General features: G+C 36.1%; 1 protein-coding gene and 1 non-coding gene across 2 annotated transcripts in view; both read right to left on the bottom strand.

Moving 5' to 3' along the window:
- Window positions 1-219: 219 nt before the first annotated feature.
- Window positions 220-12,099, bottom strand: part of TET1 (tet methylcytosine dioxygenase 1) — a 144,914-nt gene continuing 133,034 nt past the window's right edge. The window contains exons 11-13 of the mRNA XM_058298936.2: window positions 9,375-9,512; window positions 6,129-6,477; window positions 220-2,084 (exon numbers count right to left, since the gene is read on the bottom strand). Coding sequence (XP_058154919.1) covers window positions 1,060-2,084; window positions 6,129-6,477; window positions 9,375-9,512 — 1,512 coding nt within the window. The 3' untranslated portion in view covers window positions 220-1,059. The remainder of the gene's footprint in view (window positions 2,085-6,128; window positions 6,478-9,374; window positions 9,513-12,099) is intronic.
- On the bottom strand, window positions 7,851-7,979 carry LOC111767085 (small nucleolar RNA SNORA38). Its single transcript, XR_002798984.2, has one exon. It is a non-coding gene; the product is annotated as a small nucleolar RNA SNORA38 (small nucleolar RNA).

Genomic DNA, 12,099 nt, shown 5'->3' with positions numbered 1-12,099 from the left:
ATCTTGAAACATTGGAAGCATTTGACTCTTCTGAATCCTATTCTATCCAATCTCCTTTTAGAAACACCTTTGATGGATTATATTGAGAAAGCTGGGATGAAAGTAATTTGGAGTCACTGTTGCTCAAAAAATCAGAAGAGACCACTTTTAGTTCCAAAGAAAAAGTTAATCAGTATTGGCCATATGTTTCCTAATTCCAATTTTAGAGATTATTAACAATTTTTGCATTATCTAACTATTTTATATAAGTAGCTAATATTTGAATAAGACACATTGAAAAAAACACAAACCATATACATGATTAGCATACATAATGCAGTTAACAAGATGGAACTCTACACAGCAAGAATAAATGATTTCTCTTGTATGCAAAGATGCACAAACAACAGACAATAGGAGTCTTATACTATACTATTTCAAGTTACTTTTAAAAATAGAAAGTGCTTTTAAAATATATATTTACAATTTATGAACAGCCTCCAACCATTACTAACAATTATGAATTATTTTATACAGGAGAAATAGTTTAAGAGAGAAAACATTTCATTGGTTTATTTCAAAGGAATATGCTGATTTTCTAGCAATGATTGGAAGATGTTGGAACAATGGCACCATGAAATAATAATTCAGCTTATTTTTAAATGTGTCAATGTGGTTAAGCACCAGGAGCTGTGTAGAGTTAACACTGTGTGTCTTGATTTTACATCATATAACATGAACCTGTTAAAATCCTCGAAAAATGACTCTTGTTTCATAGTAAACAGACTTAATTTAAAGCACCAAACTGAGTGATTCTATCAAGGTTAACACCTAACCAAAACATTTCTTTATGTATTTAAAACTATAAAACTTTTATTTTTGCTTAAAATGTGCACCTTCTACCAATTGTCAAAATATAGTCACAGTTAAGAAATCCCCACCCCATTTATTTATTTTTTTTACCTCAGCCTTCAAATGGGTGAGATGAAGATATAGTAAACGACAACATGACTTTCTTTTAACAGCACCTTGAAAAAATACACTGCACTAGCAAAGGCATTAAGAAGGGGAGAAAAGCCTTCAGACCCAGTGGTTATAGGGCCCTGCAACATGTGTGAGAGCATAAGGGGACACGGTGACAACATTGTCATGGGTTAATGTTAATGCTTTATGAGAAGGAATTTGGTTCAACTCATTAACTGCAGGGGACAGTTCGGAACCCTCATTAGCTGCCTGATCTTTCTGCTCCAAAGCCTTTGTTTTCTTATTCTTAGCCTCTTTAGCCTCAAATTTAATCTTGTTTAGTTCAAATCCGTGTTGGGGTTTATTCAGATTTTTGTGCTGGTAGAAGACAAGGGAGAGGCGTGTAGGATGATTCCGGTTGGGATGTTCGACAGGAGTCGTAGCATGAAGCTCTCGTCGGGCACACTCAATTAAAACAGAGCCATGAGCAGGTGCGATTGCCACCCCACCAATATTGGCATCCAAAAAGATGTGCTCACTGTCTGACCAATACTCATCGATGTGGGGCAGTTTCTCCTCAGCAGGTGACAGGGGCTCATCTGATAGGGGATCATCTGAGAGAAGCTCATCTGCTTCAGAATGCTGCTCATCTTCTTCCACCAGAGAAGGAGCAAGTTCATGAGGAGAGGTGATGAATGGGGACTGCTGGTTTGGCTGGATAGAAGTTAGCTGCTCAGTTGGACCAGTGGGAGGCTCAGAATAAATCAAGGAATCTGTCATGGGAGTAGACAGTGTGGAAAGAGGGCTCCTCTGAGTCCTTTCACCAGGCTGTGCAATTCCAGTGCATTCCCCAGCAGCAGCTGCATTAGCACCACTGTGTCTTGCAGAAGGCATTGTACAGTGGGGATTGCTACTTCTTTCTGAAAACCCGTAGGAAACTGTTGTATCATTCTTAAATGGAGCTGTTGTGGCCGAAGCACTCTTAGGGGACCAGGAGAAGCCTGGAGGTAAGTTTGCCTCTTTTAATGGGTGAGGAATGGATGGGATCAGTGAGTAGGTTTTAGTGTTGTCTGAACCTTTGAAGATAAAATGTGGTTCAGGTTCATTTTTTATTTCAGGTTGCAAGGTCTCGGTTTTACTCCCTAAACAGAGAAAAGGACACCAAATGGGAAGTTAAATGCAAACCACTTTTAGTAGTTGTCTTTAACATGCACAGTCACAAAAAGTATTAAAAATTGTATATAGTTTGGTATATGTTCTCACGCAACAATTTTCCATAAAGACTTCCTCCCTTGGAAGATAATCCTAAGTGCAAAGATTTAGCCAGAAGGATGTTCATTGTTTGAAACGGCAAAATAGTAGAAATGACCTAATTGTTTATAAAGTAAATAGAACCATACTATGGAATACTATGTGTAGGCAATAATATGATGACCAAGAGCAATATTTAACTACCCAAAGTGATGTTTAGATATATTTAAGGTCTTGCACGACCTCATTTTTGAAAAAGTAAAAATAAGCTATAGTTCATAAATATTTCTGAATAATGAAAACATCATAATGGGTAAAGTTAATTATTAAGCAAAGGGAAGGCATTTACAATTTTTTAGTTGAAAATAAAACATTTGTGACCCTCAGAAACAGCATTTAAACTCTGTTTCTCACTAAGTAGTTAGATCATTATCATCACATTGACATCTGTGGTAATCTGATCTGACATACACAAACCTCAAATCAAATAGAAAGATTTTTCTTGAGGACGTTATTCATTTTGAAGTTCTAAAAAAAAAATTTGGAAGTGCCATAAAGTAATGAAGACTTGTATTAGAATAATTCATAATGTAACAGTAAACTTTGATCTACTTCAGAAGAGCTGCAATTCTTGTCTCAGACAATACAACTTGGAGACATGACAGTCCTTATTTCTATAGAGAACATATATGTAAGACCAAGTAGTGGTACATCAAGAGGCCTCTGCTACCTTCTGAGGCTGTGTCTATTTTTATGGAGGTCAGGTGCCAATAGAATTTAAATCATGGAAAGGAAAGGTTAAAAGAATTACGAGTATTCTGTTTAGTCAGATAAACCTTGGAAAAAATTCTGTTGAGTAAGATTACAAAAGAACAGGCTATGGACTACATATTGTCTGTATGGCTACCAGTAGCATATATGCTAAAGGAAAATAGCTGGACAATAATATCTGAAAATAACTTATATTTAAATCAGCATTTAACCGGCACCTACTATATGTAAGGATGCTGTTGGGAATGACAGAAGGATGAAGACAATATTGTTGCTTTTGTTTACAAGCATTTATGTGGTTCACAGATGTGAACCCTAAAATAAGCCTAAATTGTCTATCTGTAAAGTGGAGCTACCGATGACAATTCTCGCTGCCTTGTCTACACCATCATTTCTCTAATAAAACAAAACTCCTAAAAAATACAAAAGTCAAAAAAGTTAAGGAAAACTCAGTAATCCTAAATTTGAATATCAGTATAAATTGATATATATACTTTTAATTTTTTAATCTTTAGGCTCCTTAGAGAAACAGCTAACTTTATATATGGGGCAGGTAATACATAAAATGAGCTGGAACATCTCGTTTTAAGAGGCAATCTGTGAAAATTAGGGTCATGACAAAAGAATCAAGAAGTCAGCTTGAAGGAGCTCCAACTGGCCAAAGATGAGACAATTTGACCATTTAAAAAGTATTTTAAAGTTTAGCTTAAAAAAGAAAAATCCTCAGAAATGCACTGAAACATGAACAGTGTGAAAAACATAATTATACTAAAATTTTTAAAAAAATCAATCACACTGGAGGATGCTTGGGTACCAAGCAGTATTTTGAAAACCGTGAATAAAGGCAAATATTAAGCATTTATCCTGGCTTCCTTGTATGAACTATAGCCCAGAATTACTAAGTTATTAAGAACAATATTTCTTTTTAAAAGATGAACTAAGAAGTGAAAAACTAATGATAGGCCTTGAAACTCCTAATTATGATCTTGAGAGTTCCTAAAACCATTAGAGGAAAAGCAGATAGGGAACATGAGTTAATTAGGCTGACAACACCTGCGCCATGGATCACGCTTAACATCACAAAAATTGACAACATCGGTTTGTGTTTCCTGATGTGATGCAAAGGAGTGTACAACTGGAGAAATATGAACACTGATTGTTATTAAGGCATCATGGACTTTTTTTGTTTGTTTATTTAGGTATTTTGGTGATAAAGATTCCTTGTCTTTTATTGACATACTGATGAATCTGTGGATAAAACAATATGATTTCTGAAGTTTAATTCAAGATAATCTAGGGGGTTGATCTGAATAAGGGTAGAGTTGAAACAAGTATAGCTATGTATTGAAAACTTTAAGCTGGACTATGAATATAAGCGGGGAGGAGGGATTATACAATTCTATTTTGTATATTTTTAAAAAATTTCCATTAAGAAAACCCTTCAACCTTAGAACCTTCACTGCATTCCACTGATCCCCTTTATAGCTAATTACCTCAAGAGCTACTCCCACTTTCTCTCCCATTTCCTTGTGAATCCACTTCATTCATTCTCCTTTTTACCACTCTACTGAATCTGCTCTAACAGGGCCTCTAATAGCCTTCAAATCTTACGGTCAAATTCCAGTCTTCACTTGAAACACAAGCATCATATGACACAATCTTTCCCTCCTTAAAACACTACTCTTATAGTTTCACACCCAAGTCACCAGATCTTCTCCGTCTCTTGCTGGTTCCTCCCCCATTTCCAAGACCTCGACAAATTAGGAATTCCCAGGATTAGTCCTTGGATTTCTTTCCTAATTTCCTTTAGTCCCTTGGTCACCTCATTGGTTCTCATAGCTATCTCTATGCTGTTGACCACCAAATTTATATCTACAGCCTGGACCTCTTCCCTGAACACAATTCTTTTATTCAACTGCTTATTTAACAGCTCCACTGGAATTTCCAGTAGGCCCCTTGAACTTATATCTAAAACTAAGCTTCTGATCTCCCCCAATTTCTTTCCAAACCCGCTCTTATCTCTGATTTCCTCATCACAGTTACTGGTGTCTGCATGCTTCCACTTTCCTCAGGCCAGTAACTTACAGTAATCCTTGACACTTCTTTCTGTCTTGTACTCCAGATTTAATTTATCAGAAATGCTGTTGACTCTACTTTCAAAGTGTGTCTAAAATCAGATATTTCTCATCTCCTCATTAGCAGCCCAGGTCAAAGCCCCATCATCTCTCTCATAGGTTATTTGGATAGCCTCTTTATGGTCTCTGGGCTTTTTTATTCACTGGGCCTCCTCTAGTCTCCACCCAAGAACTCATGTCTGTTAGGTTTGAGTCAGACTATATCCCTTCTCTTTTCTGAAGTCTTTCCTCTCACTCAAAATAAAAGTCAAAGTCTTGACAGTGGTATAAAAAGCCCTTCTTGAATTACTTAGACACCCCCCTTACCTCTTTTATATTTCTTACTGTTCTATTTCACATTGTATTGCAGCTGTACTGGCTTCCTTGCTTGCTGCAAACATTCAGGGTAAATTCCTGAAAAATTCCTGTAGACCTTTGCACTTGTCATTTCTTCTGTCTGGAATACTCTCTCTCCAAATATCCACATTGTGGATTCTCTCATTTCCTTCATAATTTTATTCAAATATCACATTCCCTGTGAGGCCTTCTCCAACAACCCTATTTAAATAGAATCCATTCATAGCTGCTTTCCCAACACCTAGAATGGTTCAAAAGTGGTTCAGAATGGTGCTCAGTAATGTTTGCTAACTGGATTACTTAAAATGATGCTCAGGAAGGAAAGCTTCCAAAAGAGTTGGGGAACTCAAAAGAAAAAATGTTAAGAACATGCCTTTCTCTCTCTTTCTTTTTAAGTAATAAATAGAAAAATAAATATTGACCAGTCACTTTTTTGTTCGTTTTTAGTTTTGGCATATATGTTGGAATGTGTAAGGTGTCTTGGTATTAACTCTAAAGAACCTATAATAATAAAGATAAGTGAGATTCAAGAATAATTAACAAATATCTCTTTCCTAAAATGTTTCTTTTCATAATGCCTCATCCCTAAGGGAGCACCAAAAACTATGAGAGAAAAATAAGGTGCATAGGAAGTCCAAACCCTCTGCCAATTAGAGTTGTACACAGAAAATCACCAGATTCCATAAACCTCACCTAAAAGCGGCAGTGACAAGGCTTTACTATTGTTTGCTGTCAAATTATTCTTCCGCTTGATTCGTGGAATGAGTTTCTTCTCCACTGCCCTTATCTTGTGAGCAAGAACCTCTGTCATCATCGCTGCTCTCTTCTTCCCAGAACGAGGAACAGGCTGAGTGAAACGTGTTCTTTTTTTGCGGCGGGGCTTGAGGACCTCAATGGCCCCAGATTTGATCTTGGCTTCTATTCCTTCCCTTGAGCCAAACTCATCTGTGTCTGAAAGTTTATAAAGAGGTAGCACATGGAGCTGCTCATCTTGAGGAATAACACCCAGTGAACGGTTCTCTTCTCGTGTTAAAGTACAAACCTGATAGGAAGAAAACATGAAATGGGAAATATAGGTCCTTTGCATTTACTGTTAGTTATCCCTAGTTTCTTGTTGTCATTATAAAAGGATCTACATTCCCATCTTATTTTCATTCAATTCTTGCTAGCATATTAATTTTAAATAAATACCACATATTAAACTATGCAACTCCACTCAATTCTAATGACCTATTAGTTGTGTTGTAAGCAGACCGGTATAATTTTGAGTTGATTCTCAAGTAAGTAATTTATACTATGTGTACTTTTTTTTTTTTTAAGCGGTATTGGGGATTGAACCCAGGACCTCATACATGGGAAGGAGATGCTCAGCCACTTGAGCTACATCTGCTCCCTACGTGCACTTTTAATATTAAGATTTCTTCTTGTTGCATTCCCACCATACTGCATTGCCTAAGTTAAGGAATATCTATTCAGTTGTGTTCACTGTCTTTTCATTAAATATTAATTATTGGGGAGCAGATGTAGCTCAATGGTTGAGTACCTAGCACTGATGTACAAGGTCCCGTGTTCAATCCCTGGTACCTCCTAAAAAATATTATCACAAAGACATGGTTTTATTCTATATAATAATCATTTCTTACTATTTAACTAACATCACAGTCCTCGAGGGAAGGGAACTTTGATCATGATAAATTATTTTAATTTGCTAGGTTTTCATTTAGGATTTTTTCACTTCTGCTTTTAAGTGGGATTTATCATTGGATTTTTTTTTTTTTTGCCCTTTTTTTAGTGATTTTTTTTCCTTCACTTAAATGAAGAGAAATATCAGAAGCAAAGAAAGAGGCACAAGAGATTTCTCTTCTCATCAGGATTTACATTTTAGTTAAACATTTTAAAACAAATGTTTTAGCTTGATGAAGAATTTTCTTTTTCTGCTCCATGTGAGTAGCTATGTCAGTAAGTTCTCCTGCCTGTATTTTGGACCTGAAATAAGACATCTTTAAAAATATTTGCTCTTAAATATAGCCTACCTTTAGCACCCCTCTTACTTTAAAAAGTTTTGTTCAGTGTAGTGAAATGAAAATTAAGAACTATAACCAGAAAATTCTTGATTTAAATAGCTAATATTAATATTCTGCATTATAAACTAATATTTTTATTGTAATTACTTTTCAAATGTCATTAAAATCCATCAGAAACATGTCCATTGAATTCTTTATTTTTCATTGAAGGCATTTCTTCTGAAGCTAAGAGTGCTTTCTCAGATAGCAGAGAAGCTATACACTGCAATTAAATGAAATGGATGGATTTGATTTTCAAGGAATTTTGTATTTCATGATAGAACTTAATGGATAGAATTTGATAAATCAAGGTAAGCTAGAGTGTTTTTTGTTTTTGTTTTTTAAAACTTTTCTATGTGGTAAAGGTGATCTTGAGCCTCCGCGGAAGCAAGCTGGCTCCAGATTTTTCCAAGTCCACTTTGCCTGCAATTCTTATGTGTTCAAGGACAGGAAACCACAGACATGCCTTTGTTAGGAAGGTTAGAGTGTTTTTAATCACCATATTTCCTCAATATCTATAAGCTATATTTACCAGGAAGGCTTGAAATACTGATCTCCCCTGAGTGTAATCTCTTATTAATAATTAAAAAACAAAACATGTTAAAAATTAGAATCATAGGAAAATAAATTTTTATTTCAATCATTTTGTACATAGGGAGACTAAAAATGGGACAAGATTAGATATTGAGGAGCATAATCAGAAAGACTGGAGAAACAGCAGAAAGAAAGTGAGTGATAGAATTTTAAGACTTCAGGATTTCAGAGCTGGGTAAATTTAGAGTGATAACAAGTTTCAGGGCAAGAGCCTCAATGTATGAGTAACCAGAGTAGCAGAGAATAGGAACCAAAAATTAGTTTGGTTCTAAACCTCATCCAGACCATCTGCTAGCCAATCACAGATACTCTGTAATGAGGATAATTCAGGTAACATGTACTGACCAAGTGATGATGATGACCACTCCCAGCTTGGAAGCACCAGGACAGATTTGAACACTTGGAAATAACATCAGTCTCAACATTAGTGAAGAGGACTAATATGCAAAAAAAAAGAAGTCATTTGGCTCCTTAATCTTTCACTGATAGATGTCTATTGATGAAACAAGGAAGGAAGCTGGCTTTTGATAACATCTGATGATGGAATTCCAGTCACACTGTAAATGCCTATGTAGCTATCTTAATGAAGACTTCAGAATTACTGATCAAACAAATTAGTACAGTATTTTAATAGAGGGAATCATTTTCTCTTTTTGACTAGGTAAGAAACGACAGTTTCTTGAAGCAGTATAAATTTCCCTGACTAAAGACTATTGCATGATTTTTCACTGGGTATTCTACCTAACCTAAGCATCTCTACATTGACTGCAGGGTTATGGGCCTGTGGTTATTTCACAGCTGGCAACATGCTATGCACACCTGAGTGCAAAAATTGCTGATAAATTTGGAATACCAATATTACTTCAAACACAATGGCATTAAGTGACCAATAAGCATAAAACATGATGATACCTCTGCCACAGTTGACTTACAAAAAAACTCTGAGGTCCAGGTGGCAAAAAGGAACATTGAGTAACTTGCTTAACTTCATGGATACCAGTTTGAAAGTTGCTTTAAATAATCATGTATTACTATTTCCCAGCAGACATATCACAAATAAATATATAATTCAAGTCTTTCCACAACATATTTACTTAAGGCTAGTTCTGTAAATTTTGGAAGTGCACTGATAATAAAATTAATACATACTATCTACAGACAATTTTATGTCTAACAGCACACAAAATAGGATTTGTCACAGCAATGCCAGTCATATTTCAGGACCACAGCCTAAGCATATGGTGATGGAACCAAGAGAATCAAAGATCTCCTAGGTACATACCACAGTGCTTCCATTGTTCATGTTGTGAATGTCCCTGTGGGGATGGGCACAGAAGTCTAGGCAAGCAGTGACCCCAGAAAAAGGACGACCTTCCTTGCTGCCCAGCCGACATTCTCGGGCAACATGCTCATATTCGACCTGAAAAGAAAGGATGAGACTCATGTTTAAGTGTTAGAAATAATGATCTTCAGCAAAGATAAAAACCATTTCTTAGCAAAGTTCCTAGATGAATTATACTTTGTATTTTGACTTCTAAGATTACAATGGATTATTATAGTGAATGTGTAGTTTAGTAACATTCAGGGTAAAGAGTTTGAGAATACATGGAATAAAACAACATCCATGGAACTATGGCAGAACGCAGGGCCAGACAATTTCTGTGGGTGGTGGATAAGGAAGCAGTGACCTAAAATATTAATTAGGAAAAAATGACTAATAGAGTGTACTCTCTATGTATAGAAGTATTCAATGACTACTAAAAAGTAAGCATACATACATTTAATGAGGCATTAAGGGAAGTGGGTTTTTTTTTAGATTAATTTCATTAATTTATTTATCCCTAACCCCTCATTGTTTTGTGCTCGCTGTCTTTTTTTAGGAGGCAGCAGGAACTAAACCCAGGGCCTCCCATGTGGGAGGGAGGTGCCCAATCACTTAAGCAACATCTGCTCCCTGTGCCAGCCCATCAGCTTGCTACCTTACTCATCTTCTTTATGAGGCCCTGGGTACCAAACCTGGGACCTCCTATATGGTAGGTAGGTGCCCAGCTGCTTGAGCTACATTTGCTTCCTTTTTTATTTTTAAGGAGGTTAGTTCTTAAGGAGAGTTCGTTTTTTCATTTGTTTGTTTGTTTTTAGGAGATGCTAGGGATTGAACCCAGAACCGCATATATGGGAAGCAGGTACTCAACCACTTGAGTTACATATACTCCCCTGGAAAGTGAATTTATATTGAATGGCACCGCCCACACTTCCCGTGTGGCTGACGACAACAGAAGCGGACAAAGAAACAAGACGCAGCAAATAGACACAGAGAACAGACAACCCGGGGAGGGGAGGGAATTAAATAAATAAATAAATAGATTTTTTAAAAAAATGAGTAGTGAAATTCAACAGAACATGTCATTCATGATAAAACAAAAAAATTTAAAAATTTTAAAAAGTATGGATCATGAAGCTGCACAACACAAATAGTATTTTCGATTATGGGCTAGGGACTATAGTTAACAGCACAATGAGTTCAAATTAATTATAATTATATAATTGCACACTAGTACAATTATGAAAATGTGCTTTCATCAATTTTAATAAATGTACCACAATGCAAGATGTTAATAATAGGGTGGTATATGGGAATCCTGTACTTTTTGCATGATTTTTCTTTTTTCTTTTTTTAAATTTATTTTTTTAAATTGATTTTGTAAAAATATTACATTAAAAAAACAATATGAGGTCATGATTTTTCTATAAACCCTTCTGATTAGGATTTTATTTACTCCCCCCCCCCCCCCCCGCATTGTTTGCAATCGCTCTCTGCTCTCTGTGTGTTCACTGTGTCTACTTGTCCTCTTTCTAGAAAGAGGTATTGGGAACTGAACTCAGGACCTCTTACGTGGGAGGGAGGAGCCCTATCACTTAAGCCACCTCTGCTCCCTGCTCATTGTGTCTCCCTTTGTGTTTCCTTGTTGCATCATCTAGTTGCACCATTTTGCCATGCCAGCCCGTCATACCAGCTTGTTGTCTTGCTATGCTTCTTTAAGAGGCACTGGGAACAAAACCTGGGACCTCACCTGTGGTAGACGGGTACCCAACCCTATTCCAATGATTTTTGTTCCATTTTAAAAATTCCTTTCCTTTATTTAAACCTTTCGTCTCTAAAATATTTTCTTCTCCCTGAATGTTCTCTAATCGAAGTTGCATACTCTACACATATTGCTTTTAGAATTTTTGATTATCTCAATGTGGTTTTGATTTGCATTTCACTAATAACAAGCAATATTGAGCATATTTTCTTGTGCTTATGGGCCATTTGTATATATTTTTTGGAGAAATGCCTATTTTAATACTTTACCTATATATTTTTTTATCCAGAATTTATATATTGTTTAAGCAATACTCAAGGATTGTTTAGTATAGCACACATTTTAAAGATGAAAGTTTCATTTCATGGTCAGGTACCAGCATCATGCATATATCAAATTATTTTCTAAGAAAAAATGCCTCTTGGGACAAATTCCCTGAGGAAGAGTCACTTTTTTTTATGATTCACCTCCCTTGCTTGCTACTTGTAGTTCCAGTCAGTTTGATTGTACATCCTAAGCCACCCTCTGCATGAGAGCAATCAGCTTTGCTTGTCAGCCAGTGTAAAGTGCCGATTTATTTATTTTTTAATGAAAAAAATCCAAAAGCTGTATAGTCAGGCTCCAGTTGTGCAGCTCACAGTCATGAAGAAAATAAACAATGACAGAATTCAGGACAGTTGTAGTTAACCCAGGACTAGGCTGGACTTTCCACCAGGTGGGCTTCTTATGGATGGCAAGGATTTCTCTTGACTTTGTCCCAGGTAGGGTTATAAGTCTAAGTCTGCATTTTCATGAATATCACCTTCTCTTCAGATCTAAGAAGTCTTTAGTGCTTACTTCAAAGAGTTCATCCTCTGGGGTCCAGATGATTCAGAATCTTCCCTTACTAACATAATCTTTTTTAAAAAAAAAGATTATTTATTT

Source organism: Dasypus novemcinctus, chromosome 6 (genome assembly GCF_030445035.2).
Source record: "Dasypus novemcinctus isolate mDasNov1 chromosome 6, mDasNov1.1.hap2, whole genome shotgun sequence".
Lineage (NCBI taxonomy): Eukaryota > Metazoa > Chordata > Mammalia > Cingulata > Dasypodidae > Dasypus > Dasypus novemcinctus.
The sequence above is the reverse complement of the archived record's forward strand: the minus strand, read 5'-3'. Positions and strand labels throughout refer to the sequence as shown.